Here is a 24,474-nt window from a genome sequence, read left to right on the forward strand (position 1 = left end):
GAGCAAAATGTATACAACATGAATGGCTAATTAAACATAGGAAGATAATGTAATTTATACCTTATATATACACTCATTTAATTTTGCATATTTAAAATCTCTAAAATAAAACAAGTATATGAGAAATTGAAAGGTACATTTATATTTATAACATATATTTAAATCATAAAATACTCAATAACATGACTTTAAAATTTTTTACTTGTTTCAGTTCAATAAATACATAGCTTAATACTAGAAAAAAATCTGTTAGCAAAATGTTTAGCTGTACTCCAAAGATTTTATGTAAAACTGTCTTTAAATGTTTGTAGTCAATTTAAGCATGTAAAGTAAGTACATAGAAATTGGGATGCTAAGGAAAAGAAAAATATCCAAGATGAGTGATTCCCTTTCAAGTCCTTGAGACCTGGAAGGATCCTAGATGGAACAAAGGCCTGAAGGATGCTTAGTATCTACTTCCTCTTCCTTGTGTCTTAAAACAATACCTTCTCCTTAGCACTAAAGCCTTTCCATGCTTCATTCAAAGCATCATTTAGATGAATTCACAACTTACTTCTAGCACCTCCTTGATTTCCTCAGCTCTAGCAGGAACATTTTCAGTGGCTTTCAGTTTCAATTCTACTTCATTGAGCCACTTGTTTGCCTTCTCCAAGTATGACAATAGCTCATGCCAACATGCCCAAACTTCCTGAGAAATAAAAGAATAATGAAGATTAAATATATTCTCATAAAAGTAGATAGGTAACCTTTAAATTACAATTTAATTTTCTACATTTTCCCCTTACTTTACAGTAGATGATATAAAATGCAACTAGGTACTTTGAAATCTAATACCTCAGCAATTATGTCATTTAGGAAACAGTGTATCACTCAAATAAAATCAAGATGCAATAATTTGCCTTTTAAAATCACATATTGCTTACACAACAGTCTGAGAAAAATCAAGACATATGCTAGAAGGGACACATAAGTCAAAGTTCTTCGATCATACAATTACCACTGTTTTGTTACTTCTAAATTCACCCACAATAAATAATTTTATATTTAAAATTAAAACACGCACTTAACTATTTTCTTGTTATTAAACATATTTAGGGGTTTTATATTAATGGGAAAAGGATTTTATGAAAAATCTAATATTTCATTTCAGTAATTATATGTTAGTTTCCATAATAATAGAGGTTGATTTAATTCTACTATGTTCAATTCTATTTTGCAGTTAACAGCCTCATATATATGCATTCCTTTTTCATATTTCCTTGGGTCTCATTACCACAACACATAACTACTATTTCAAATGTGTATTTATTTCTAAGTGGTATTTGACACACAATATAAAAACTTTTACAATTTAGTACTCAAAGAAAACATTCAGATTTCTAAAAATAATGTAGAAGAGTATTAATCTGAATCTCAGTATGGGAGGACATTTAAAGTAAAATATATTGTACAAAACTGATAATATGAAAAGAAATGAAAACATTTTACTACATTTAAATAAAATCTTTTTACCAAAAAGATAGCCCAGATATAATACCAAAACATGGTTTTGAACTTAAAATTGCAGCATTCTTTAATATTGAAATAATAATATTCTAAATTTTATACAAGTCTATTGGAAAATAAATTAAAAAACTGGTAGACACATGAAAATAAAGCAATCTTAGTCATCAAGAAGCAGGGGAGAAAAAAGGTAATATGAAACAAGTCAGTGGTTAAGAGCACATACCAGCTGGGCATTGGTGGTGCACGCCTTTAATCCTAGGACTCGGGAGACAGAGGCAGGCGGATCTCTGTGAGTTTGAGGCCAGCCTGGTCTCCAGAGCGAGTGCTGGGATAGGCTCCAAAGCTACTCAGAGAAACCTTGTCTTGAAAAACCAAAAATAAAAAAGAGCACATACCATTTTTAAATAGGCAACAAAAGGTACACACACATACACATAATTAAACAATGAAAAGAATTTTAAATAAAAAGAAGCATATCAATATATATTTATCCTCATTATATTAGAATAAAAGTGAAAAATTGATATGGCATTTTAGCTAGCACAAATGAAATAAATCAACACAAATTGTATGTATTGTTAGGAATATTTATATTTAAAATAGTACTTGTCAGTATTATTAATGTGAGTATTTACACACTCAGTAACTTTACAACTCTGCTTTTTAGTATCTATCTTTGAAAAGGTGATTATCATAAATCAACTAAACCATTTCAAAAATAGGTAACAATGAAGGTTTTTTGAAAAGCATTATAAAAGCCTTATATTGTAGGAGTTTCCTAAAATATACACATATATAAGAGAAATTTAAATGGAATAGTCATAGTATGGGTGAGATAATATCCCAACTTGACACCTATGCTACCAAATAAACACTCTAGTACCAGTAATGGGGTATGTAATCTTGAGTTGTTGGCCAAAGGTGTCCCATAGGACACCTCATGTACCACTGCAAATATTGTTGGTTACCATCCATAGGTTGATGGTGAGACTACTGTTGACAATACCATAAATTTACTGCATAAAATATGGAGAAACCTAGTTGGTATTCAACTGGATGCTTCACACCTGCTGGCTAGAAATAAATTGTATTACAGGGTGTTTTATACACTACCAGAAGAGAAAGGTAATAAATATGACATAGCTGTGAACCCAGAGAGTTATAACAAATATAAAACAAGACAAAACAAACTGCTTGAAAGATTTTCCCAGTGGTGCAATAGTGGCACAACTGTTATGGGAGGAGTCTCCCAATTTTTGTTAGATTTAAGGCCCATTCCATGAAATGAAACCCATATCTACTATTCTTAATGAAGCCAAGAGCCTGAGACTATTCAGGTCATGGGTCTATGGGAAAACCTAATACTATTATTTTGGTAAAGAAACATAGCAATATAATGACTCCCAATTACATATTGCTATAAACAAGTACATCACTCAACCCTCATCAGAGAAGTTTCTTCTTGTATTAGATGGTAATTAGTGCAGAGACCCACAATTGGACAATATATAGAAGTGTAAGACTTTGGAGTACTCAGCCCAGAATAGGATGTCTTCATCAAATTGTTTCCCTAAAGGCTCAAGAATCTCGGAAGAAAAGGGAGGTAGAATATTATTAAGAGACAGAGGTGGCAGAAATTTTTGAGGAAAAAACATTTTGCAGAAGCAACATGGCAGATATGAATTCACAGAAAATGTCACAGCATAATAAGACCCACAGAAGTTCAAGATAGATAAAATATCAGCATGAAGGAGAGGAAGTGGGTACAAAGTTCCATCCCAAAACAAGAAGCTTTCGGCAAATAATGGCTGCTGAGAAAGGAAAACCCAATTTTATTTATGTGACCAACATATAATGAACTCTGCTTTTTTATTGTATATTTTTCATTTTTTTAAAGAGAGGACCTGGGAGAAGTTGGAGAATTGGAAGGAAAATGATAAACAAATACTGTGTGAAATTCTCAAAGATTTTTTAAAAGAAAGGTCATTTTAGCAGGTTTTGAAATAACCAAAAGGAAAAAAGAATGACATTTTTTCAATATTTTGTAGATAGAAATATGTTGAATTTAAAAAGAAAATACATAAAGATAAATATATTCAAGGGGGTATGTTGCATCAAGATCAAGGGGGTTGATCTTAAATATAAAAGTATCTGGTAAAATGAGTGAACACAATCTTTTTAAATTATCAACAATTACCAAAATAATAGTTTATTTCATTCTGTTGAAAAAGGGTCTGACTAAGCAGCTCTGGCTAGTCCAGAACTCACAAAGACCTGCATGTCTCTGTGTCCTGAGTCCTGGGACTAAATGACCATACCTTTCCTGGTTTCATAATTTTTTTTTTAAAAAAAGGAATATTAGCAACACATATCTACTTTGTGACTATATTTGTTTAATATGGCAAAGATGATAAAGATGACAAGACTAACACAACAGTTATTAACAATTATGTTTCAGATTATAAATTTGGGGGAACCTGCCTGCAACCAGCTGTAGCACTCAGGAGAGCAAACACTGCACCGTTCTTGGGCAGCACAATAGAGATAACCCCATTGGTAGAGGTGTGGGTGAGCCAGTCCTGAAGTTGTGAGAATGTGAGAACTATCCCCATTATGCATCTGTCATGTGGCACCATGGGTAAGGGAGAGATGTACCCTCAATACCATGCAGTCCATCAATACCCAATGCCTGAGGCATGTGGGGAAGCTGATCCTGCTCCTCATCATCTGCAGCGCCATGGAGAGTGGCCCCTATGCCACACCTGGGCACCATAGTAGAGCTGATTCTGGAGGATTGGTGTCAGAAATCAGACCCTGAGGACAGGAAATCAGGAGAAATGGTCCTGCTGTTTGCTCAAACTCCCAGGGGCTAGCTCATCAGACAATGCAGGAAAGCTTACCCTTGAGGTGAGGACAGGGAGAACTGGTGGGCTGACTAAACCATTGCAACAACCCAGGCCTAGAACCAGGGTTATGTGTTAGCCTACCCCAACATCTACCCCATCTGTGATCTTCTGGTGCATGTGAATGGACCAGTTCTGCATAACCAAACCTGCAGGATTTCCACAACACAAAGGCAACAGCAGGAAATGCAAGAGGAATTTCAGTGAGGGCCCAGAATGGATGGTATAACAGAAACCATCCGATGGTTGAACCAGACCAATGACCCTTTGCAATGAACACTGGCATGTAAAAAATACACGGAGAAAAGTGTTTATTGTGTGCCTCACTGTGTCACACTACAAGCTTTCAACTTCCATGACAAGATTGAATGTTTCCTTCTTTTTTCTTTTTCACTCTTAAATTTTATTTTATTTAGGGGGTGTTGCAAGGGCAGAGGGTGGATACAGAAGGGACGGAGAAATGGATTGGATAGAGATGCATCATGTGAAAGATAGAAAGAGTAAAGAAAAAGGAGAAAAAATAAAGTTGGGTTAAATCTGTTAAGTATAGTAAAAATGATGATGCAAATACCACCGGAATATATCATCCTGAGAATACCATCAGTTGCAATTCTAAAACAGAATTTCATATTAATGGACAGCAAAAGATTATCAAATTCCTGATATTTTCCCCGTTGTTCATAGTCTTTAAAATAACGGAGGTTATTCTATATCTGTCTATTGGACATCATTCTATCCTGTCTTTAAGCCTAGCGGCTTACTATAATTTTTTGATTTTATACAATATATTCCAAAGGAGACAAATTAAAGTGTTTTTCTAAAAAAAAAATGATGGTGTAAACCTTAAAACATTCCAAGCTCCTGCTGGTCTATATTCTATTTTTCTTCTGAGCAAACATCCCAATAGGGAAACTCATACATCACCTCAAATCCCAGAGTATATGTTAGAGATTTAAAGGCAAGGGGGTGACACTTGTAATAAGTCATATCGACTTTGGTACAGATTGAGGTAATGAAGTATCATGATGATTTAACTATCAAGATTGATGTTTTTTTCTGTCCTCTGTGTATCTGAATGACACAGCTGGAGTGGCTCAATGCACCTGTTTTACAGGTCACTTTTTCAAAATAAAATACAGTTTTGAATCCTAAATTGGATTGAAAATTTAGAGTAACTGTTAAACTTAACAGTTCAGAACTTTAAATTGCTTTGAAATCACAGAATTTAAAGTGGTTTTGAAATAAAAAAAAAACACATGAAAAATCAAACTCTTTAAACGAGTAGAAGGAACTAGCCATCACCTTCACACTACTTCAGTCGGATTGAAATTCCAAACTGAATATAAATAATTCAATTTAAATTTAAGTTCATCTCTTAAACATGGATCAAGAAACTCTGTGTGTCAGATGATAAAGCAAACTAGGGAAGGTGCACAATACAAAGTGCGAGGATAATATGCAGTTTAACAAAGTACCAGCTTATCTGATATTTAAGTGTAATTTCATATTGGAAAAGAAGCACTGATCTCGCACATGTCACTAACAATAACACAGCAGTTATTCTGAAGCAAGACCTGGAAAATATCCACCATCAAACATTAAGGAATAAAATGGTTAATTTCTAACATTCTTTAAGTAATATATGCAGTATTACTATATCATAAGCATAACTTTTACAAGTTATTGTCAAGGTTTCATTAAGAGTTCATTTGAAGATACAGACAAAAATCTCTATTAGGAAAGTTAAGCAGTAATTTTTCATTTGTGAATGATAATTATTCCCTCGTCTGTATATACATTTTCTTTTCCTAATGTTATTTGTTTGAGCTGAAAATTGAACCCATGGCCTTCTGCATGAAAGATAAGTATTTTCCCCACTTTGTTACAGTCTCAACTGTCCATAGGGAGAGATGACTAGAATAGGGGAAATTTTGAGAGGCAATGTGAAAACCTAGTAGAGAGAAAGCTTCTGGAACATATGAGGTTGACCCTAGGAAGTACTCTTAGTAGTGGAGGATATCATCCATCTTCTGTATCCAGGCATGACATCCAGTGGTGGGACTGGGACACCAAGGAGACACAAAAACTTCGACCTATAATCTGTCCTTCCTCCAAGATATACTGGGGCAATGGTGGCACAGAAGTTATGGGAATAGCCAACAATGGCTGGTTTAATTTGTGTTTCATGCTATAAGAGGGAACCCATGCATGACATTACTTGGATGACCAGGAACTGGAAGCTGGATGGCCTAGAGAACAAGGGCAGAATCAAATGTGATTGGAAAAAAGTCAATAAAACGATTCCTAATGTTATTCTGCTATACTCGTAGATTGGTACCTAGCCCAGTCATCGTCAGAGAGGTTTCCTCAAGCAGTTGGTGGGAAAAGACACAGAGACCCACAGCCAAGCACTGCATGGATTCAGGGAACCCCATGGAAGAGGGAGGTCTGTAGGAGCCAGAGAGCTTGAAGACAACAGACAAACATGGTTCACACAATCAATTAAGCAGGGATTAGAGGGGCTCACCGAGATAGAAGCAACAATCACAGAGTTTGGTTCTAAGCTAGTTCCTCTGCAAATATGTTAAGGTTGTTTGCTTTTGTGTTTTTGTTGGGATTTCCAACAGTGGGAGTGGAGGTATCTGTTACTCTTTTGCCTGATATTTGGACATTTCCCTCCTACTTGGTTGCCATGTCCAGCCTTGATGTGAGGGTTTGTGCCTAGGTTTATTATAACTTGTTATGTTATGTTAGGTTGATATTCCTGGGAGGCCTGCTTTTTTCCGTGGGGCAAAGGAGGGAGAGTGGATCTGGGCTAGAGGGGTGGTAGAAGGGGATGGCGTGGAATGGAAAGAGAGGAAGGAGGGGAAACTAAGGTTAGAATATATTTCATGAGGGAAAAATAAATTAAAAGAGAGCAACATCAGTTTAGTGAGTGGGCATATTAAGAAAGAGCTAGTGACTTTGAATTTAGAGTTGAGAGGAATGAAAGGGAACTTTTTTAATTTGACAACTCAAGAAATGAAGGATTAATCTTCTAGAGCCAATTATTTAAGTAAGATGAATGGACAAATTGTCTTGGAACCATTAACAGATTATGCAAAGAGATATAATTTTCAAGAGGATATAGTATAAAATTCTGGGAAAGAATTATCCAGAAATCTTGTTAAATTAGGTTTAGGGGTTTGACAATTCATGTGAATAAAAGCAACCAATGTTTCTAATAAAGAACAACAGAGAACAAGGCAGATCAGTAAGGATAATATAGCAGTGGCAATACAATTATTATTACAGACATATGTAGACATTAACAAAGGAAAGATAAGTGTGGCCATTTAAGCAAAAGATGTAAATGTGAAGGAAATATCCTCTTTTCCTTGTACTAACATTGAAAGATAGATTTTCAGCACCTAGGAAAGAGGAAAAGTATTAATATATTTTTTCTTATTCTTACTTCAGTGAATATTGCTTAATACCTAATATTAAATTGAACTACAGGAAAAATTGAATCATAAACTATACTATTGATCTTTAAATTTTATTATATTTTAAAAGCTAAGGGTGAGTTAAAGGATCTGCAACCAGATCAAATATTAAAATGTCACTAGGACAAAAAACAAAATAGACAGCTAATTGAATTTGGCATGTATGGTTTAGTTATTTGGAAACTAAAATTACTAAATTCTTATAATTCTGTGAGGTGAGACTTAATCAAACAGATGGTAAATGTTTCAATTGTCTTAATGAGAAGCTGTAATTATACAAAACAGAAAATTATGAGAAAGTGTCAGATTTATAGAAATGCACTTCTTGAAAAAAATTAACACATATGCATGCAATTATAGATAAATATGTGTACAGATGAACAGATTTAAGGCACAAATAGTTAAAAAACTAAGAAGTTGATCACAGACTTCAGAAATTAGTCTAAATTAGACAGTTAGAGCAAGTGATACAGAAATTATACTAGAAAATTGAGAAACAAATTATAAAACAGAGAGATTATTCACAAATTCTGTGGAAATGCTCTTAGGGATATGAAGATTGGAAAAAAGACGATCTTCAAAAATTACATTGAGAACCACTATAGAAAGAAACAGCTGGTGAAGACATAATTGTACAAGGGGGACATGTTCCAGCCCCAGTAGCAGCAGAACTTGGCAGCTTTGGCCATGTACCTCTAGAGTTAAGAACAGAAGAAAGGGGCAATGGAATTTGTCACTGAGACTAAAGAAAGCCACTGAGGGTAGGCATGTGTCAGGGGTGTCTCTGAATGGAGGCCCAGACAGGCCATTTTGTGAAGTATGAAGGTGAAGTCTGGATTGACGTGGAGACCCCAGGATGTTAGAGATGCCATTACCATGGGAAATTTGCCAAGGAAAGATGATTACAGAGATTGGAATAAGTCCAAGAGAATGAAGTGTGTTGGAATCAACAAAGCTAAGTGGAGTTGGAGATCCACAACAGACATGGAGATGTAGAGTTTGGAGTTTGCCCAGCTGGTTTTTGTTCTTCCTTTGGTTCAGTATTTCCTCATTGTCCTCCCTTTCATCAATTTTTGAATGTTGATGTATATTCTGTTGGAAGGTACATACATCTGTATGTTGGAAGTATGTGTTCGGTTTTATTATTATTTTGATTTTATAGGGAATTACAGTTAAGAGATTGAATGAATATCAGAAGCAATTTTGAACTTTGTACTTTTAAACATTGTTGAGGCTGTGATATATTACGGCAACCTTTGGATTTGCACTAAATGCACTTTGCATTATACTATGGCAATATGTCTAGGGGACCAAGGAGTGGAATCTGCTAGTTTGAATAGGTATATCCTACAGAGACACATATGTTTGAATTAGTAGCCCATAGGGAGTAGCATTATTAGGAGGTGTGGCCTTGTATTGGGGTTGTTTTGTTGGAGAAAGTATTCACTGAAGGTGGGCTTTGAGGTCTTATGTATTCAAGCTATGCCCATTGTTGTACAATTCTGCTTACTGCCGATACAGATGTAGAATTCTCAGTTCCTTCTCCAGGAACATATCTGTCTGTTTTCTGCCATGCTTCCTGTTGTGATGATAATAGACTAAACCTCTGAAACTTTAAGTCACCTAAATTAAATGTTTTCCCTATCATACTTGCCATGGTCATGGTATCTATTTGCAGAACTAAAACCTTAATTAAGACAACTCCTTTCTCCAAAGGCTTAGGGATCATTGTGGAAAATGATGCAGAAGACTGTAAGAACCAGATCAATGAATGACTCAGAGGAAACTGTTTGATGAACATATCTGAGTTATCACACATATAACAGTATTTGAAATACCATCCTCAAGACCCATACAGAGTCAAGCCAGACAAATCCTTGCATTTAGTTGTGGTAGGATTGGTGGGGGAAGTGCTTCTGTGTATGTTATTGTCTTGTTGGATGATAAGTAAAGTACTGTTTTGCCAATGAGCCAGCATGTTAGGCAGGACTAGGAGTCAAGGGGGATTCTGGGAAATGTAGTATAGAAGTGGTGATCCAAGCAGGAAGTGACATAACAGGGAGACTCATATATAAGCAAGGGCAAGAAGGAAGTTCCCCCCTTCTCTCTTCCTCCTGGTGTCTGCTCTGGAGTCACGATGTGATCCGCCGGCAAGAAAGGGCATCAGTGGAAGGCTTCTGATAAGATAAGTCTTAAAAAATATATAGATTTATGATAATTAAGACTGAGCTACCAGATGAGAAACCCCAGTATTTGGCAAAGTAGCATTTGTACCTAATATAAGTCTTTGTATGTTACTTGGGACCATAACATGGCGGCGGACAGAACTTGTGAGGCCTTGCAGAAAGCACCCACATGGCAGCAGAGATCCAGTGGATGGAGTAAAGACTTATTGTTATATAGGATGGAAGAGATAAAGGGAGTCTCACCCCTTGTTGAGGAGGTATTGGCAGTTTATGGCTACTGGAAAAAGGAAAGTCAGATTATTTTAGAGAAACAGCCACTGTGAGATTACTTATGCTCCACTAGATAGTCCTAAACCCTCACACATATTGGCAACACTAAGCTGACGCCATTGGTTAAAAAAGAAAAGAACATGAAATTGGGATCAAACAGCAATATTTATGGGAATACAGGAATAAATGGTAGAGAAGGAACGGGGGTAGAGTTTTTCAAAATTTGTTACATGCATGCTTGAAATTATTAACCAATAACACCCCCAAAAATTTTTAATGTACATCTTACCAATCAGAACCATATGTCTTCACATTTCAAAAGTGTAAATATTTTCTCTTAACAATAATCATGTAATTGAAGCCTTTATTGATTGCAGTCACAAAATAATTCTGTCTGGGAACAGAGGACTTAAAATTCAACTTTTGTCCTGTTTTTTTTTTTTTTTTTTTTTTTTTTTTTTTTTTTTTTTTTTTTTTTAAATAACACGCATGGAAGTTGACTCCCTCATTCTTCTTTGTATTTTCAAAATAAAAATCACTGCTGGCCACTTTATAAAATACTTGCATGCTTCCTCTATAATCACACACACATAATCTAGAGAATAAGTCAAGTGGGAAAAATAAAGCTGGATTTGTGATACTGAGTAAATAGAAAACGTCAAAAAGGAGCTAGTTAGGCATTATGTCTTATAAAGTAGCCTATAGGGCCCAGTGATTATGAAAAAGGATCATAATAAAATGCAGTTATACATAGAATGCTTACATGTAATACAACTATGTCTATGCACATTTGAGTATGTTTAGGCACACTGAAATACATGGAAACAATTTAACATTACATATAAAAATCTTGTATTTATAAATTCTTAACCTAATAATACCAAGAAAATATAATTGTTTTCTAAGTATTTTTAGCCACATATTTAACTCAATTTCTATACATAAAATACTATTCTTGTTTAAAGAAATACTATTTTTAAAACAAATTCTTTTTAAAGCAAATCCTATTCATTTTTAAAAGACTTTTTTAAAAATTTATGTCTATGTGTGGGTGTTCCCATGTATAACATATGTGTTAGTGCCCTTTGAGGCCTGAAGAGGGCATCAGATCCTCTGAAATTTGAGATATAGGTACTTCTGACCAGCCTACATTGGGTGTTGGAAACTAAACTCTGATCAACTGGAAGAATAGAAACTATTCATAAATACTGAGCCATCACATTAACAGCACAAAATCAATTATGACCATTCACAAACTGGGAACAATGTTATGCAAGTTAAGCAACTGGCAGAAATTCATATGCATTGTAAGTATTTGGATGAGGAAGTCTAGATTAAATCACTACATGAAAACTTTCATTATTATTTGACTCAGAACTGATAAAAACAAAGAAAAACAACTAACTTCCAAAGTCTTGCATTTTCCATTCAGTCTGGTGCATAGCCACTGGTAGTTGGTGGTTAGAGTTTCAAGTTCCTTATTTAAGGCCTCTTGTGCTGCAGGTGGAGCTTGAGCTATTACAATATTTACAGTTTCAGTAAGGAGTTTCACTTTTGTCTCTTTTTGTAGCGCCTCTTCTTTAGCTCTCTAAAAAGAAAAGCACATCCTCTTAAAAGCAAGTCAACATTACTATTTCCAATATTCATTATTATAGATCACATAATTTCTTCATGGTAGTCTTCTTATTAATATAGTTCATAAACATAAAATTAATGCTCATCCCAATTATTTCTTTTTAGATTTATGTATAATTAGAAAATTGAAAGAAATACTCTCAAAATACAATAGATTTTTAATGGTAGTAGTTTGAGCTAGGTACTGTGCCATACAGCTGTTTGCTCTCTTTTTTGGAGGTAGAGAAAGGAAGAAATGGAATTTGAGGTCATTCTTGGATACATAATTATGTGAGGCCACCTTAGGCGAAATGAAACTTGATCTCAAATAATTAAAAAAGAATTTGATAAATTATCTGTACTTAGGTATGTATCTATCAAATAAATGAATGTATTTATATAAAGGTTTTTTCAAATAGTTAAGGAGCAAATGTTTTAATAGTAGGTTTTAAAAATATTTAGAAGTCTATGAGATTGATTACTACCTTGTATGCCACCCTAGAGCCTTCATCCAATAGCTGATGGAAGCAGATGCAGACACCCACAGCTAAACACTGAGCTGAAATCTGGAATCCAGTTGCAGAGAGGGAGGAGTGATGGGCAAAGGGGTCAAGACCAGGCTGCTGAAACCCACAGAAACAGCTGACCTGAACAAGGGGTTGCTCATGAACCCCAGAGTGATAGCTGAAAAACCAGCATAGGACTGATCCAGATACCTGGAATGAGGATATAAGTAAGTTTGGAGTTCTCACGATCTATGGGGCCTCTGGTAGTGGATCAGTATTTATCCCTAGTACATGAATAGACTTTAGGAGCCCATTCCACACAGAGGGATAATCTCTCAGTCTAGACACATGGGGAAGGGTCTAGCCCTGCTCCAAATGATATGACAAACTTTGAATATCCCCATGGAAGGCCTCACCCTCCCTGGGGAGCAGAATGGGTATGGGATATGTAGGTTGTCAGTGGAGCACAGGGGAGGAGAGGAGGGAGAGGAGATTGGGATTGACATGTAAAAGAAGCTTGTTTCTAATTTAAAATTGGTCTAATTACAATTATGAAAATAAAATAAATAATTTTTAAAAAATTATAAAAAAGAAGACTAGGATTAATATCACTTACAAATTATTCAGGTGGATCATTAATGAATTTAGTGAAAACAATATTGAAATTGAAAGATAGTAAATATAGAAAATTTGATTAATGTTATATTTCAGATATTTTTGTTGAAAAAACTTCTTCAGTATTTGAAAATTTAGGAGAATCCCAGAAAGCCATACTACAATATGTCCTAGCTAATTTCTGCCAGTCTCCTGTGGAAGAAAATTTGTTTCATAAAACTTAAAAATTGGATTGTACACACAATCTCAATTAAACAAGATCACTCAGAAAAAAATATCTATATCTATATCTATATCTATCTATCTATCTATCTATCTATATATAGTCTTACATCTACACTGGCTAAAGCACAACATATGAAACCCTCCCCTTTTCCTTGTCCTGGTTCTGGTTCTGATAAATGGCTGGTGCTTCTTTAATAATCATTAATTCAGTTTCACTCTTATTTACTTCCGGACAGATATGTGATTGTGTAGTACAGGTATCCCTACTCATTGGCAATAACCTATCTAAGCAAGGCCGTTGTGTTGGTCTTCAGTATCATCTGACAATAATGCAAATGCTTTAATTGCCTTTTTCCCACAATATCAAGGATTCCTCACAGTGTGTATTTTGGTTATTGCAAAGAGTTTATGAAACTAAATAATATTCACAATAAAGTAGTCTATGTAATTTAGTTGGAGATCTTTTATAATATAATGTGAAAATACTTATTGGAACACATACTCACAAAGAGTGAGAGTGAGAGAAAGAGAGACAGAGAGAAAGAGAAAGAGGAAAGAGAGAGAATGTATAGTTTATATTCTTCCTGACTTCAACAACACCATCTATAAGTAGTTGAAGTGTATGCTGCTTATGAAGGAAATGCCATTAGCTGAATATGGAGTGGACATAGGAAAGCACAGAAAAATTATGAAGATCTAACGATAATTCTAGCCAAATTAGTTAATGACTAGATATTAGTTCTACAGGAATGTTCTGGAAAATATATGCCTCAGAATTATTGCTTTCATAGGTAAGGAAATTGGCGTGTTGCATGCACATGTACTTCCACAATTGATTGAAAGGCAGTGGAAACAATTTTACTTTTATAATACTTGTAGCCTGTCATGAAGTTTTAAAGTGGAGCCCAGGCAAAACAATGCAGATTTTGGCTTATGGATTTTGGGTCAATATACAAAGAGTGGGACGAATTCAGAATACGGGAAGGATATGGACAAGAGAGTTATGAAACATTGTTTCATATATTTATATTTTGAGCATAATTGATGTTTCTTTTGAATTTAGTATCAGGATGTCATAAAATACATATTATGATAGCAAATACAAAACATTTTAAGGATAAAATGTTGGCCTCCATAGATTTTAACTTAAATATTTGAAAAAATTCAGTTTATTCATGCAAAAAAATTGGCATCATATGAGCTTGGGGTTTATTTCTATTTAAATCCTAATTTGCCCGTAGTGATCCTAACATCATCAACAACTTTCAGTACTGTTGATCTTTCATCACCACTGTGCCACTAATGGCTTATTTCATTCCTCATTTGATCAATCTCTCAAATATATTCTGTTATCCTTTAGTAGACATTCAGAAAGAATCAAATGATTTAAATGAATGATTCTAGGGTTATGTCTTTTCTTTTTGATAGCTTGTGTTAAGCTAGCCTGAGGTCTGATATGGGATGAGAAAGAAGTGTTATAATGTCTTCAATAAATGCAATTGCGATTTATACAAACAATAAATAACATAGCCCATGGCTAAACAGCGAAAAATATTTCTTACTGGACTTTCCAATTTTTATAAAATGCTTTATGATTTATGGTTTAACTGCTGGAAAGTTTCTGGGAAGAACATAACAAAATTTGCAAATTCAGATATGTATTAATAATGGAACCTATACATTTAGATACCATATTCATAAAAATGAATCTTTTGGGTCTTCTACATATCTATATCTATATGTATATATCTATATCTATATCTAGATCTAGATCTAGATATAGATATAGATATGATCAGTTGTCAGTTGTCTCTCATCAGTAATAATTGACTGAATGGTTCTCAAAACATTGGTGACTACTGGACAGGAATTTAGTCTGGCACACTCTAAGATTCATTGAATTCCAAATTCTGGAACTTGGACACAGAATTATATATTTTATTTATCATTTATTACTTATTACATTGGTGTGTGTATACATCTGGAAGTCAAAAGACAATTAGTGATAAATGGCACTCTCCTTCCACCATGTGGATACAAGAGCTGGAACTTGGGTCTTCTACCTTGGCAATAAGCATGTTTGGCATTGAGGCATCTCACCAGACTCTAAATATTTTTTTTTTATAAAAATCCTCTAGGTCAGCCGAGCATTGGTGGTACACTCCTTTAATCCCAGCACTCGGGAGGCAGAGGCTGATAGATCTCTGTGAGTTTGAGACCAGCCTGCTCTACCAGAGCTAGTTCTAGGACAGCCTCCAAAGCCACAGAGAAACCCTGTCTCTATCCCTCCCCCCCAAAAATCCTCCAGGTCATTCTGATACTACACAAGTACAAATACCACTGCAATTAAGCAAATGTATGCTTCTATCATTTCTTTTTACTTTAAGTATGTATTTTCCTAAGCTCCAGGATTAAAACTACAGCAATGAAATATTAGTAAAGGAAATTGTACTAAAAACAAAATATAATATATTCAATAATGATCTCCAAAAGCGATTCAAAGTAGGAGGTTGCTCATCAAAAACTTCCTTTAGGTCCTTTATGACAGAATAAAATTTTTGTTTATTTGTAAAAAATAAAATAAATTATCAAACAGTAGTGCCATTCTAATAAACAGATTTGAGATCTCTGTTTTGTCTCTTAGTGAGAGAGATGTCAAAATAATTTTTCTGGTATTTGAAACAATACAAATGAAGTTGTTCTTTAAATGAGCACAGTTAGAAATCTGTAGCAAGCCCTATCATTGTATACCAAACAGCAAACTGACCTTAAGAAATTTCTTAACTTGCAAGCAGAACCTCAAGAAATTGGATTTTCTTCCCAATTCCCGTAGCTGCTGTTGCCAGAGGCTGCCTGAGCTATTCCCTTTCAATTTTCCAGCATACTGCACCAATTGTGCTGCTAGACCAATTATTTAAACATGCCAATCAAAGTGAATAAATTGATTGGACCACTCACTTACTTTCAGGATTGTTTTCACAACTTTAAAATTTGAAGCATACTATTTATTCTATATCCATGTAATCAAAACAACAAAAGTTTCTGCATTGCGTGGTTAACATATATATATATGTTGCTCTAGTGGCACAAGCTGTTAGCATGAAGTACTTATAAAAATACACAATAGACAGCAAAACAGTGAGCAACAGACTGATCCAAATAAGAGTCTCACAAGAAACAAAGCAGCTGATAAGTTGGTCTTTAACTTCTTACAGATCTGAAGTTATGTTTATTGACATTTTTAGAGGTGATAGAAAAAAGTGAATAGAGAACTGTGATATTATTGGATTGGACACAACAGGTGGCAAGAATTTTGAAAATCCTAATGGCGTTAGAATAAAATGTAATAGGTCAAAATGGAATGTGGTGACATATCATCCAGGTAAGTTGTTCTACTACAGATAAAAGAGAAATCATAACTAACTGCTCTATAGGGATTTGCCTCATTTATATCTGGTTAGCAATGAAAGTATCATCTGCATTACCTTCAAAATACTGACTGTTAATATAGCTCATCTCATCATGTCCTCTCCACAATCAAATTTAAAATCATCATAGACTTTAATGAGAAACCCTTGAAAGGTCTATTCTCTTTATTCAGAATGCAAATTCCTACTATAGACCATACAACTCTGGTACTAATGGGTCTTTTATCCATTGCTTCAAATGAATTTCAAGTTTTTAAATCTCTGATCTATTCCATTTCTGTAGGCAAATTTTTATTATTCCGTTTCCCAATTTGCCACAGAGTCTTTGCTAGAATTATTTCCTGTGACAGGAGTATGCTACCATGATTTCTTTTTTAACATTGGCTATTTCTCATGACTCAGATTTCACACTTTAAATGTACTTCCTTACAGATGCTTTACAAGTCAAACTTTGGCAAAATAACATCTCAAATCTCTCAATTGTCCTGTAATCAGTAGTCATTTTGCATTTTATTAAACTAGTGAGATTCTATTTTTAAAGTTACTGTAAACATTACCATGTTCCTATAAGAACAGTACTATTAAAAGTATACGTTTTACAGAATCACAATTTCAATGATGTTATATTTCTATTTTTCCTTTCTTTGTTTATTTTGGTTTATTTTACCTTCATCTCTTCAACTGCTTTCTGTAATTCATCTGGAGTTTTATATTCAAAATCTCTCTCTAGATATTCTTCTTCAGCTTGTGTCATCCACTCATGCATCTCTGATAGATCTTTCTGGAGGCTTACAGTTTTATCCAAACCTGCTTTCAAGGCTTCCTTTCTGGTGTAGACCTTTCATAAAACAAACAAACAAACAAACAGCAACAGCAAAAGGTAAAATGTAAGCATTGGCAGTGAAAGTGAATTATTTTCGTCATATTACTGATAGGTCTATAAATAAAAACAAGTTTATCTAGTAAATATAAAGCAAGAAGAAACATGAATAATGAGATAAATAACCAAACTTAACTAAACTTTCACTTCCTGTCCTGTGAAAGGGGCAATCGAGTGTTCCTGGGTCCACTTGGTAGTGTTTGACCCAAAGCACAGCCAGCTTAGCAGAAACTGGTATTGAGGTTTTCTCAAATCCATCACTCACTAAAAGGAACTTGTAGGATTGATTATCAGACCAGCAGAACTGGCCAGGATATGCAGCTGAAGAAAACAATAGAAATGCCCCACTAATATTCTTTCTGGCAAAACAGACAAGTTAGCAATAGATCAGACTAATGCATTCTGCAGCTCATTACATTTAGAGTGCTATTTCATAATTACTCTCAACCCATTCTTCTACATATGAAATAAAAACTCATGTCAGCCAATCATTGTGGATTATGACTATTATCCAAGCACTCTGGGAGGCTGACATGAGTTCACAGCCAGCCTGAACCAAGTAAGTGTGTTATACATCAGCCTTTTGTTAAACCCTATCTCTTTAAACAAATAAATGAACAACAACAACAAAAAACAAGAAAGCATCAACAAGAACAACAAACATAAAAAAGAACAAAAACACGTGGGTTTGGAATATGTTGTACAGCTATAAATGTAAGCTGGAGCCCTTTAGTTAGCACAGTTAATAAAGTAACTGGGTTGCTATATTACAGCATTTCCACTGTTTTATATGACAATTCTCTTTGGAAATAGAGAAAAGCAAAAATTAGAAAATATGTACAGTTAATAATTTTATTGGCACATACTAAGGTGGCCATTTTATGTAATTATGTATATTTTGTTTGCAATTTTAAATATTCTAGTACATAAAATTGTCTTATTGGTTTTAAAATTTCTCATGTAAGTACAAAAGAGTAAAAAAATTCATAGTGGTTCATTAAAATTAGTATATGGCCATGTACAATACACTCATACACACACACACACACACACACACACACACACACATACACACACACCACACACACACATAGATAGATGGATAGATAGGCAGATACATACATATGTACATAGTATATGATGTTATATAACATGTATCACATGTGTAATGGGTGTACATGCAGAAAATGTTCAAATATAACTAATAGCTAAGTGATCAAAATTAATATATTTTTATATATAAAAAAAGCAAAGAACAAATAGTGAAGATGATCAGTTTGGGAGAGGAGCAGAATGAAGTTTCCATACCTGGTGACAATAATAACACATTAGCATGCAAACTTAAGGCAACATAACAGTCAAATGTTTAGAGTGCTAATCCTCTTCATTCTGAATTTCTCTTTTTATTCTTAAGAGTGAATCTGTCTATATAGAATTGCATGCATGCTGTTCAATTCAGGTTGGGAACACCAGTTGATTAGAAATAATTCTAGGTATACCTTAATAAGGGAGTAAGCAAATTATGATAAACACTTACAATTAACTCATCTATTGTAAAATTAAAAGATGCTCAAATATGTATACTCCATTTGAGAATCAAGTTGTTAAATAATGTATGAAGACAAATGAAATATATGTCTGAGGATGTTGTTTTGCTTTGTTTTATTATTGGTCATTTTCTTTAGTGATGGTGATTGGACTCAGGGTCTCTCTGAACGTAGACAAACCCTGTATCATTGAGCAACAGACCCATACTTCCTGAAAATTTAAATTGTTTTGTAATTTAGTACTCATTTAACAGAAAACCAGCAAGACCCATAACTTTTAAAACAATGCCCTGTATTACAACAGCCATGTTACAAAGTATCCTATTCTGTTACACTTAGTCTAAAATGCTTCACTCTTATATTCAAGTTTTACTCTTTAAACAGTGATTCTGTTCAGAACCTATATACCAAATGCAAATAATTACTTCAATCAGATATGCCGTCAACAGTGAATTTGGCAATCATTCTAATAAACACATATTTTACACAGTGAACTCATAAAGAGCCTAAGCCAACATGCCATTAAATTTTTACATAGTTACTATTCTTTCCCTGAATCTTTTGAAGAAGTTGTAGATACCAAGTATTAAAAAGACTCATAGAATTTAATCAAGGTCTGTAGTAAAAAAAAAAAAAAATATCAGTCTACACTGTACAAGTAAACTATAGAAAAGGGAATAGAAGCGAGATTTTTAGGGACAGAAAGGTACATTCTGAGATGATAACATGAGTGTGCTGGAAGAGAAACTCTTTGAAACCAGAATGCCTGGGCTCAGTCCCTAGAATGATAACAGCATTTGTCTTTCTTCATGTTCATAACTAAACTAAGATCTTCTTAGTGAGCATAGCTTCTAAAGTCTTTCGCAAATATGACATTCCATTATGAAATGTGTGTGTTAGATGAAAATGCTTCAGTCTAACAAGGCATTTCCTCTTAAATATAACACACTGGCAATCCTAAATTGCTTGAAATGAGCTACACAATTAGTATGAACTGATTATATTGTATTCTAGTTTCATAATAGATAAATCAGAAAGTTCATTTCTTCTGTTGTAATCATTTCAATGGAATCATTTAATAGTGAGTAGTATTTCACTCATGTACTTATATTCTTTAATCTGTGATCTCCAGAACAAGATATAACCTTGGTCTACCTAGATAATTTTTAACTAGTTTAAATTCCATCTTCTCCATTTCAAGAATTTTCATGAAGATAATTAAAATTTCCATTTTACTACAAATTTAACTTCTGATAATAAAGGTTTAGCAATTACAGAGTCAAATAAATAAGCAAAGGAAATTAATAAATAATATATTTACCTGAACTATATCTTCATTGCATTTGAAAAAATTAATAAATATCTACACACTAAGGTAAATAAATGTATGTACAAACAAAAAAAAAACTTTCCTTTTTCTCTCTCAGAATTCCTCACTTTATTTGAGGATAGTTCATTAATTTGTGGACTACTTTAATGAGAATTATCCTTTGTTTTTAAGTAGATAAAATCTTGACATTCATTTAGATGCAATATCTCTGAAGTTTCAAAAAATGTAGCTTTCCTTCTCTGTTATTTGTTTTAGTTATAATCTAAATTCTTTATCACTTTATAATTTTGAAAATCAAATTAAGGGATTGTTACATATCTTCAACTACTACAGACATTTGAACTTTAATAATGATTGCCCTTTAATATAAGAGAAAACACATATTCATTCTAATGTATGGATATTTCTTTATTTCTTTTGTTTCTTGTTTGCTTGTTTTTTGAAACAGGTTTTCTCTGTGGCTTTGGAGACTGTCCTGGAACAACCTCTTGTATACCAGCCTGGCCTCGAATTCACAGAGATCCACCTGCCTATGCCTCGCAAGTGCTGGGATTAAAGGCATGTGCCACCACTGCCTGGCATGTGCAAATATTTCTATAAAGGACAGATTTATATTTTATTTCTGTTTTTCCCTGTGTACCATTGAAGTATGATCATCAGTTTCCACCCTCCCTCTCAAAACCTAGGTCATTTGGTGACAGTAAGTATATGTTCAATGTGATATCTCAAGGTAGAAAAAGCTATAAAAATTTTTATGTTTCAATACCAGGATCAGAATATCTCTAGGATCCATGGCAAGCTTTTGTTAACCAACATGTCAGTAATGTCATAACATTACTACAACAATGAGTTCTTAATATACATTATAGAAGACAGTAAGTCTTAAGTAGGAAAATATAAAGAATTGAAAGTTGTAAAAATATGCTTCTCTAAACAATGAAAATATGTTTTGTGAATAATACTGTTGACCTTTGAGTTGCTTCCTGCTGCTCATCCTGCTTTTTTCCTCAGTAAAATGTTGGTATTCTTTCTAGTCTCTGTTAAGGATTCTCCTAAAATTAATTCACTTCATCCAGAACTTGTAGCAAAGTTTCAGAGATACAATCCATATTTAAGTTTTTTTTTTTTTTTTTTTTTTTTTTTTTTTTTTTTTACTCTGGGCAACATTTCTACTAATGACTACCAGAGGAGATGAATGTGAGTTAGCTGCCCCAGGGCTTTCTCATCTGTAAGGTAAAAGAATAGTTACACATATGTGGACAATTTTATTAACTGCATGTGTTTGCTTTGACTTTCTATTATAAATTCTTTCCTTTCTCAAAATTAGCTTTTGCCTTTTGGCATTATTTCTTTTCAACTTTCAAAGTTTACTTAAAAAATAATAGAATACTAATTATCTCTACAATACATAAATGAAACTTGTCTTTAACTCCCAAATTTACTAAACTTAAATTACTTCTTTATTTCAAAATGTTATGTTTTGAGCATGAACAATGTAAAACAACTGCTTTTAATTCTGTTTTATTTTCCACAATTTAATGCAGAAATGAGAAATAAATATCTAAAAATGTATTAAATCAAAACCTTGGATGTGAATGTAGAGTTTATTTCCACACCAAGTAAATATAAATATGCATTCTATCCTCATTAAGTCAATTAATAAAACTGATGTATTTTTAGAAAGAAAAAATTATTCTATTTTTCTGTATGACAATTTGGTACTATTTGGAAATATTGACAAGAATGTAGTCATATGAAGACTCTGAAGGTCGGTCATCCATTGAAGGCCTCACCCTCCCTGGGGAGCAGAAATGGTATAGGATTGGGAGTTAGTGGGGGGCAGGGGAGGAAGGGAGGAAGGGAGGGAGAGAGAACTGGGATTGACATGTAAAACAATCTCGTTTCTAATTTAAATAAAGAAATGGAAGAAAAAAAGAAGGTAGTCATATTATAGAAAAGTACTAATTTGTTTGAAGTAAGGGTGATTTTGATAGTCAACATAGTCAGGAAGGGAGTTTTAAATGAAGATAATGATGAAGGCAGATCATCGGAAACTTTAATAAATCGATGGACACAAGCCACAGTGAATTAAACTGCTCATACCTGGCGGCACATGTGATCCCACTGAGTGTTAAGTTCTCTGAGTTCTGTTTCAAGTCTGGATGCAAACTCTTGTTCCGCTTCACCCTTTATCTTCTGCCCACCTTCGTTGACACTGTTTAGACTGGGCTGAATTGTCTGAATATCACTGACTAAAAGCTAAGGAAACAATATGTTGTCAACATGAGTGAAAAAGTACCACCACATATTTTATGATTATGTATTTATCAAAACATCCTACATGAATTCTGACTATTAAAAATTAACAAAATATAAATGCATCTATATAAAGACCTTAAAATATTCAGTGGCTCTTACGCCATGAATGGTGCAAGGAATTATCTGTACATATGCTACTTATCTCAAGACTTCCAAATAAATTTGATATTTCCTTCTAGAAAAGTATCCAATTGATGAGCTTCATACATTAGTAGCTTCAAAATAATTTCAGTTTTGAAAAATAGAATACTCAGATAATTGCACATAACATGATAACATGATTGCTTTTTAGCTTTTACTTGAAAAGAAAGTTATTTAAAGAGAATGATCCCTTTCTGCATGTTGCATACAATGGTCTGATGAATAGCATTTCAGAAATATCTATTGTTGGACTTAAGAAACAGCTCAATGGACAAAATGGTTGCTATTAAAGGAGGACTGAAACTCATATATGCACACACATGTAAAACCTGGCCGCAGTGGTGTGTGTACTTATTCTACTGCTTGAATGCAAAGAAAAATGGACTTGCTAACTAATTTAGACAACTGATGAGATTCAGCTTCATTATGAGACTGTTTCAAAACTTACCATGGAAAGCAAGAGAGGAAGTTACTTGATATTGACCGATGGTACACCTCCAATGTGTACACCACACACACACACACACACACACACACACACACACACACACACCACATACACGTTATTATTTATTTATTATTATTATTATTATTATTATTATTATTATTTGGATATTAAAACTTTTTTCTGAAGGCCTTGAAGGATGTTTAGCAATATCTATAACCTTTATGTTCTAGGTGCTAGGACATCAAAAAAATGTGTTCAGATATTGCGAACTCTCCCATCAGCAAATGATTGTGTACTGTCCCAACTGCAAGTGACTGAGGTAATTAAATGGTATTATCCATATAAAAGATATCATTTGAAAAACATCAGATAAAAATCTTACTCTGCATTGTTTCAGCTGTTTTTTTAGAATTTCAGAATCCCCCAGGGCAGGCCATTCCTCTTTCAGGAAAACATCAACTTCAGCCATCCATTTCTTCAAAGTTTTTATGTGATTCTGGAATAAAAGAACAATTTCAAAGTATGAGTAAGTTCTGGTTATTCTCAACACATTTAATCATGATGATATGTCTGAATACAAGCCAGAAGACAATTCCCATGTTTGAGCGATGGTTCATAGCATCTACTCTAGAAAAGAAATTTTTTACTAAGACTGCATTTTATGGACTATAGTATAAGCATTGGTGTATGAAGTCTGATATTGTTAAAAATAAAAAAAAAAAAAACTACCAAATGTAGTTTTATGATGTTCCTCTTGAGAACATTAAATCATACTCCCTCTTGAGAAATTTAAAGTTACAAAACAATGCGTGATAATACTAATAATGTGTCCTTCGTGTACATAAAACAATGAACAATAAACTCAACCTAATGGTGTATTTATAGCTTCCCTAAACGTGAATTTCCTGAAATTGTTTTCTGCAGTTTATAGTTCAAACAGTTCCTTCATTTGGGGGATTTTAAGGGAAGATTTTATTACCTTTAAAGACAAAGCTTTTACCTTCTTATTTGTCTGACCAGTTAAAAATAATTATCAGGCAAGCAATGACATTTTTTTTTCAGTTATAAATT

At 33.7% G+C, this 24,474-nt stretch overlaps 1 protein-coding gene across 1 annotated transcript in view; it reads right to left on the reverse strand.

The window, feature by feature from the left end:
- The window catches only part of Dmd (dystrophin), a 1,637,847-nt gene that overhangs the window by 1,295,530 nt on the left and 317,843 nt on the right, over positions 1-24,474 (reverse strand). Inside the window, exons 19-23 of the mRNA XM_035449892.1 lie at positions 23,786-23,899; positions 22,599-22,754; positions 17,406-17,576; positions 11,756-11,938; positions 554-688 (exon numbers count right to left, since the gene is read on the reverse strand). Of these exons, the coding sequence (XP_035305783.1) occupies positions 554-688; positions 11,756-11,938; positions 17,406-17,576; positions 22,599-22,754; positions 23,786-23,899 (759 nt within the window). The remainder of the gene's footprint in view (positions 1-553; positions 689-11,755; positions 11,939-17,405; positions 17,577-22,598; positions 22,755-23,785; positions 23,900-24,474) is intronic.

This window comes from Cricetulus griseus, chromosome X, assembly GCF_003668045.3.
Source record: "Cricetulus griseus strain 17A/GY chromosome X, alternate assembly CriGri-PICRH-1.0, whole genome shotgun sequence".
Lineage (NCBI taxonomy): Eukaryota > Metazoa > Chordata > Mammalia > Rodentia > Cricetidae > Cricetulus > Cricetulus griseus.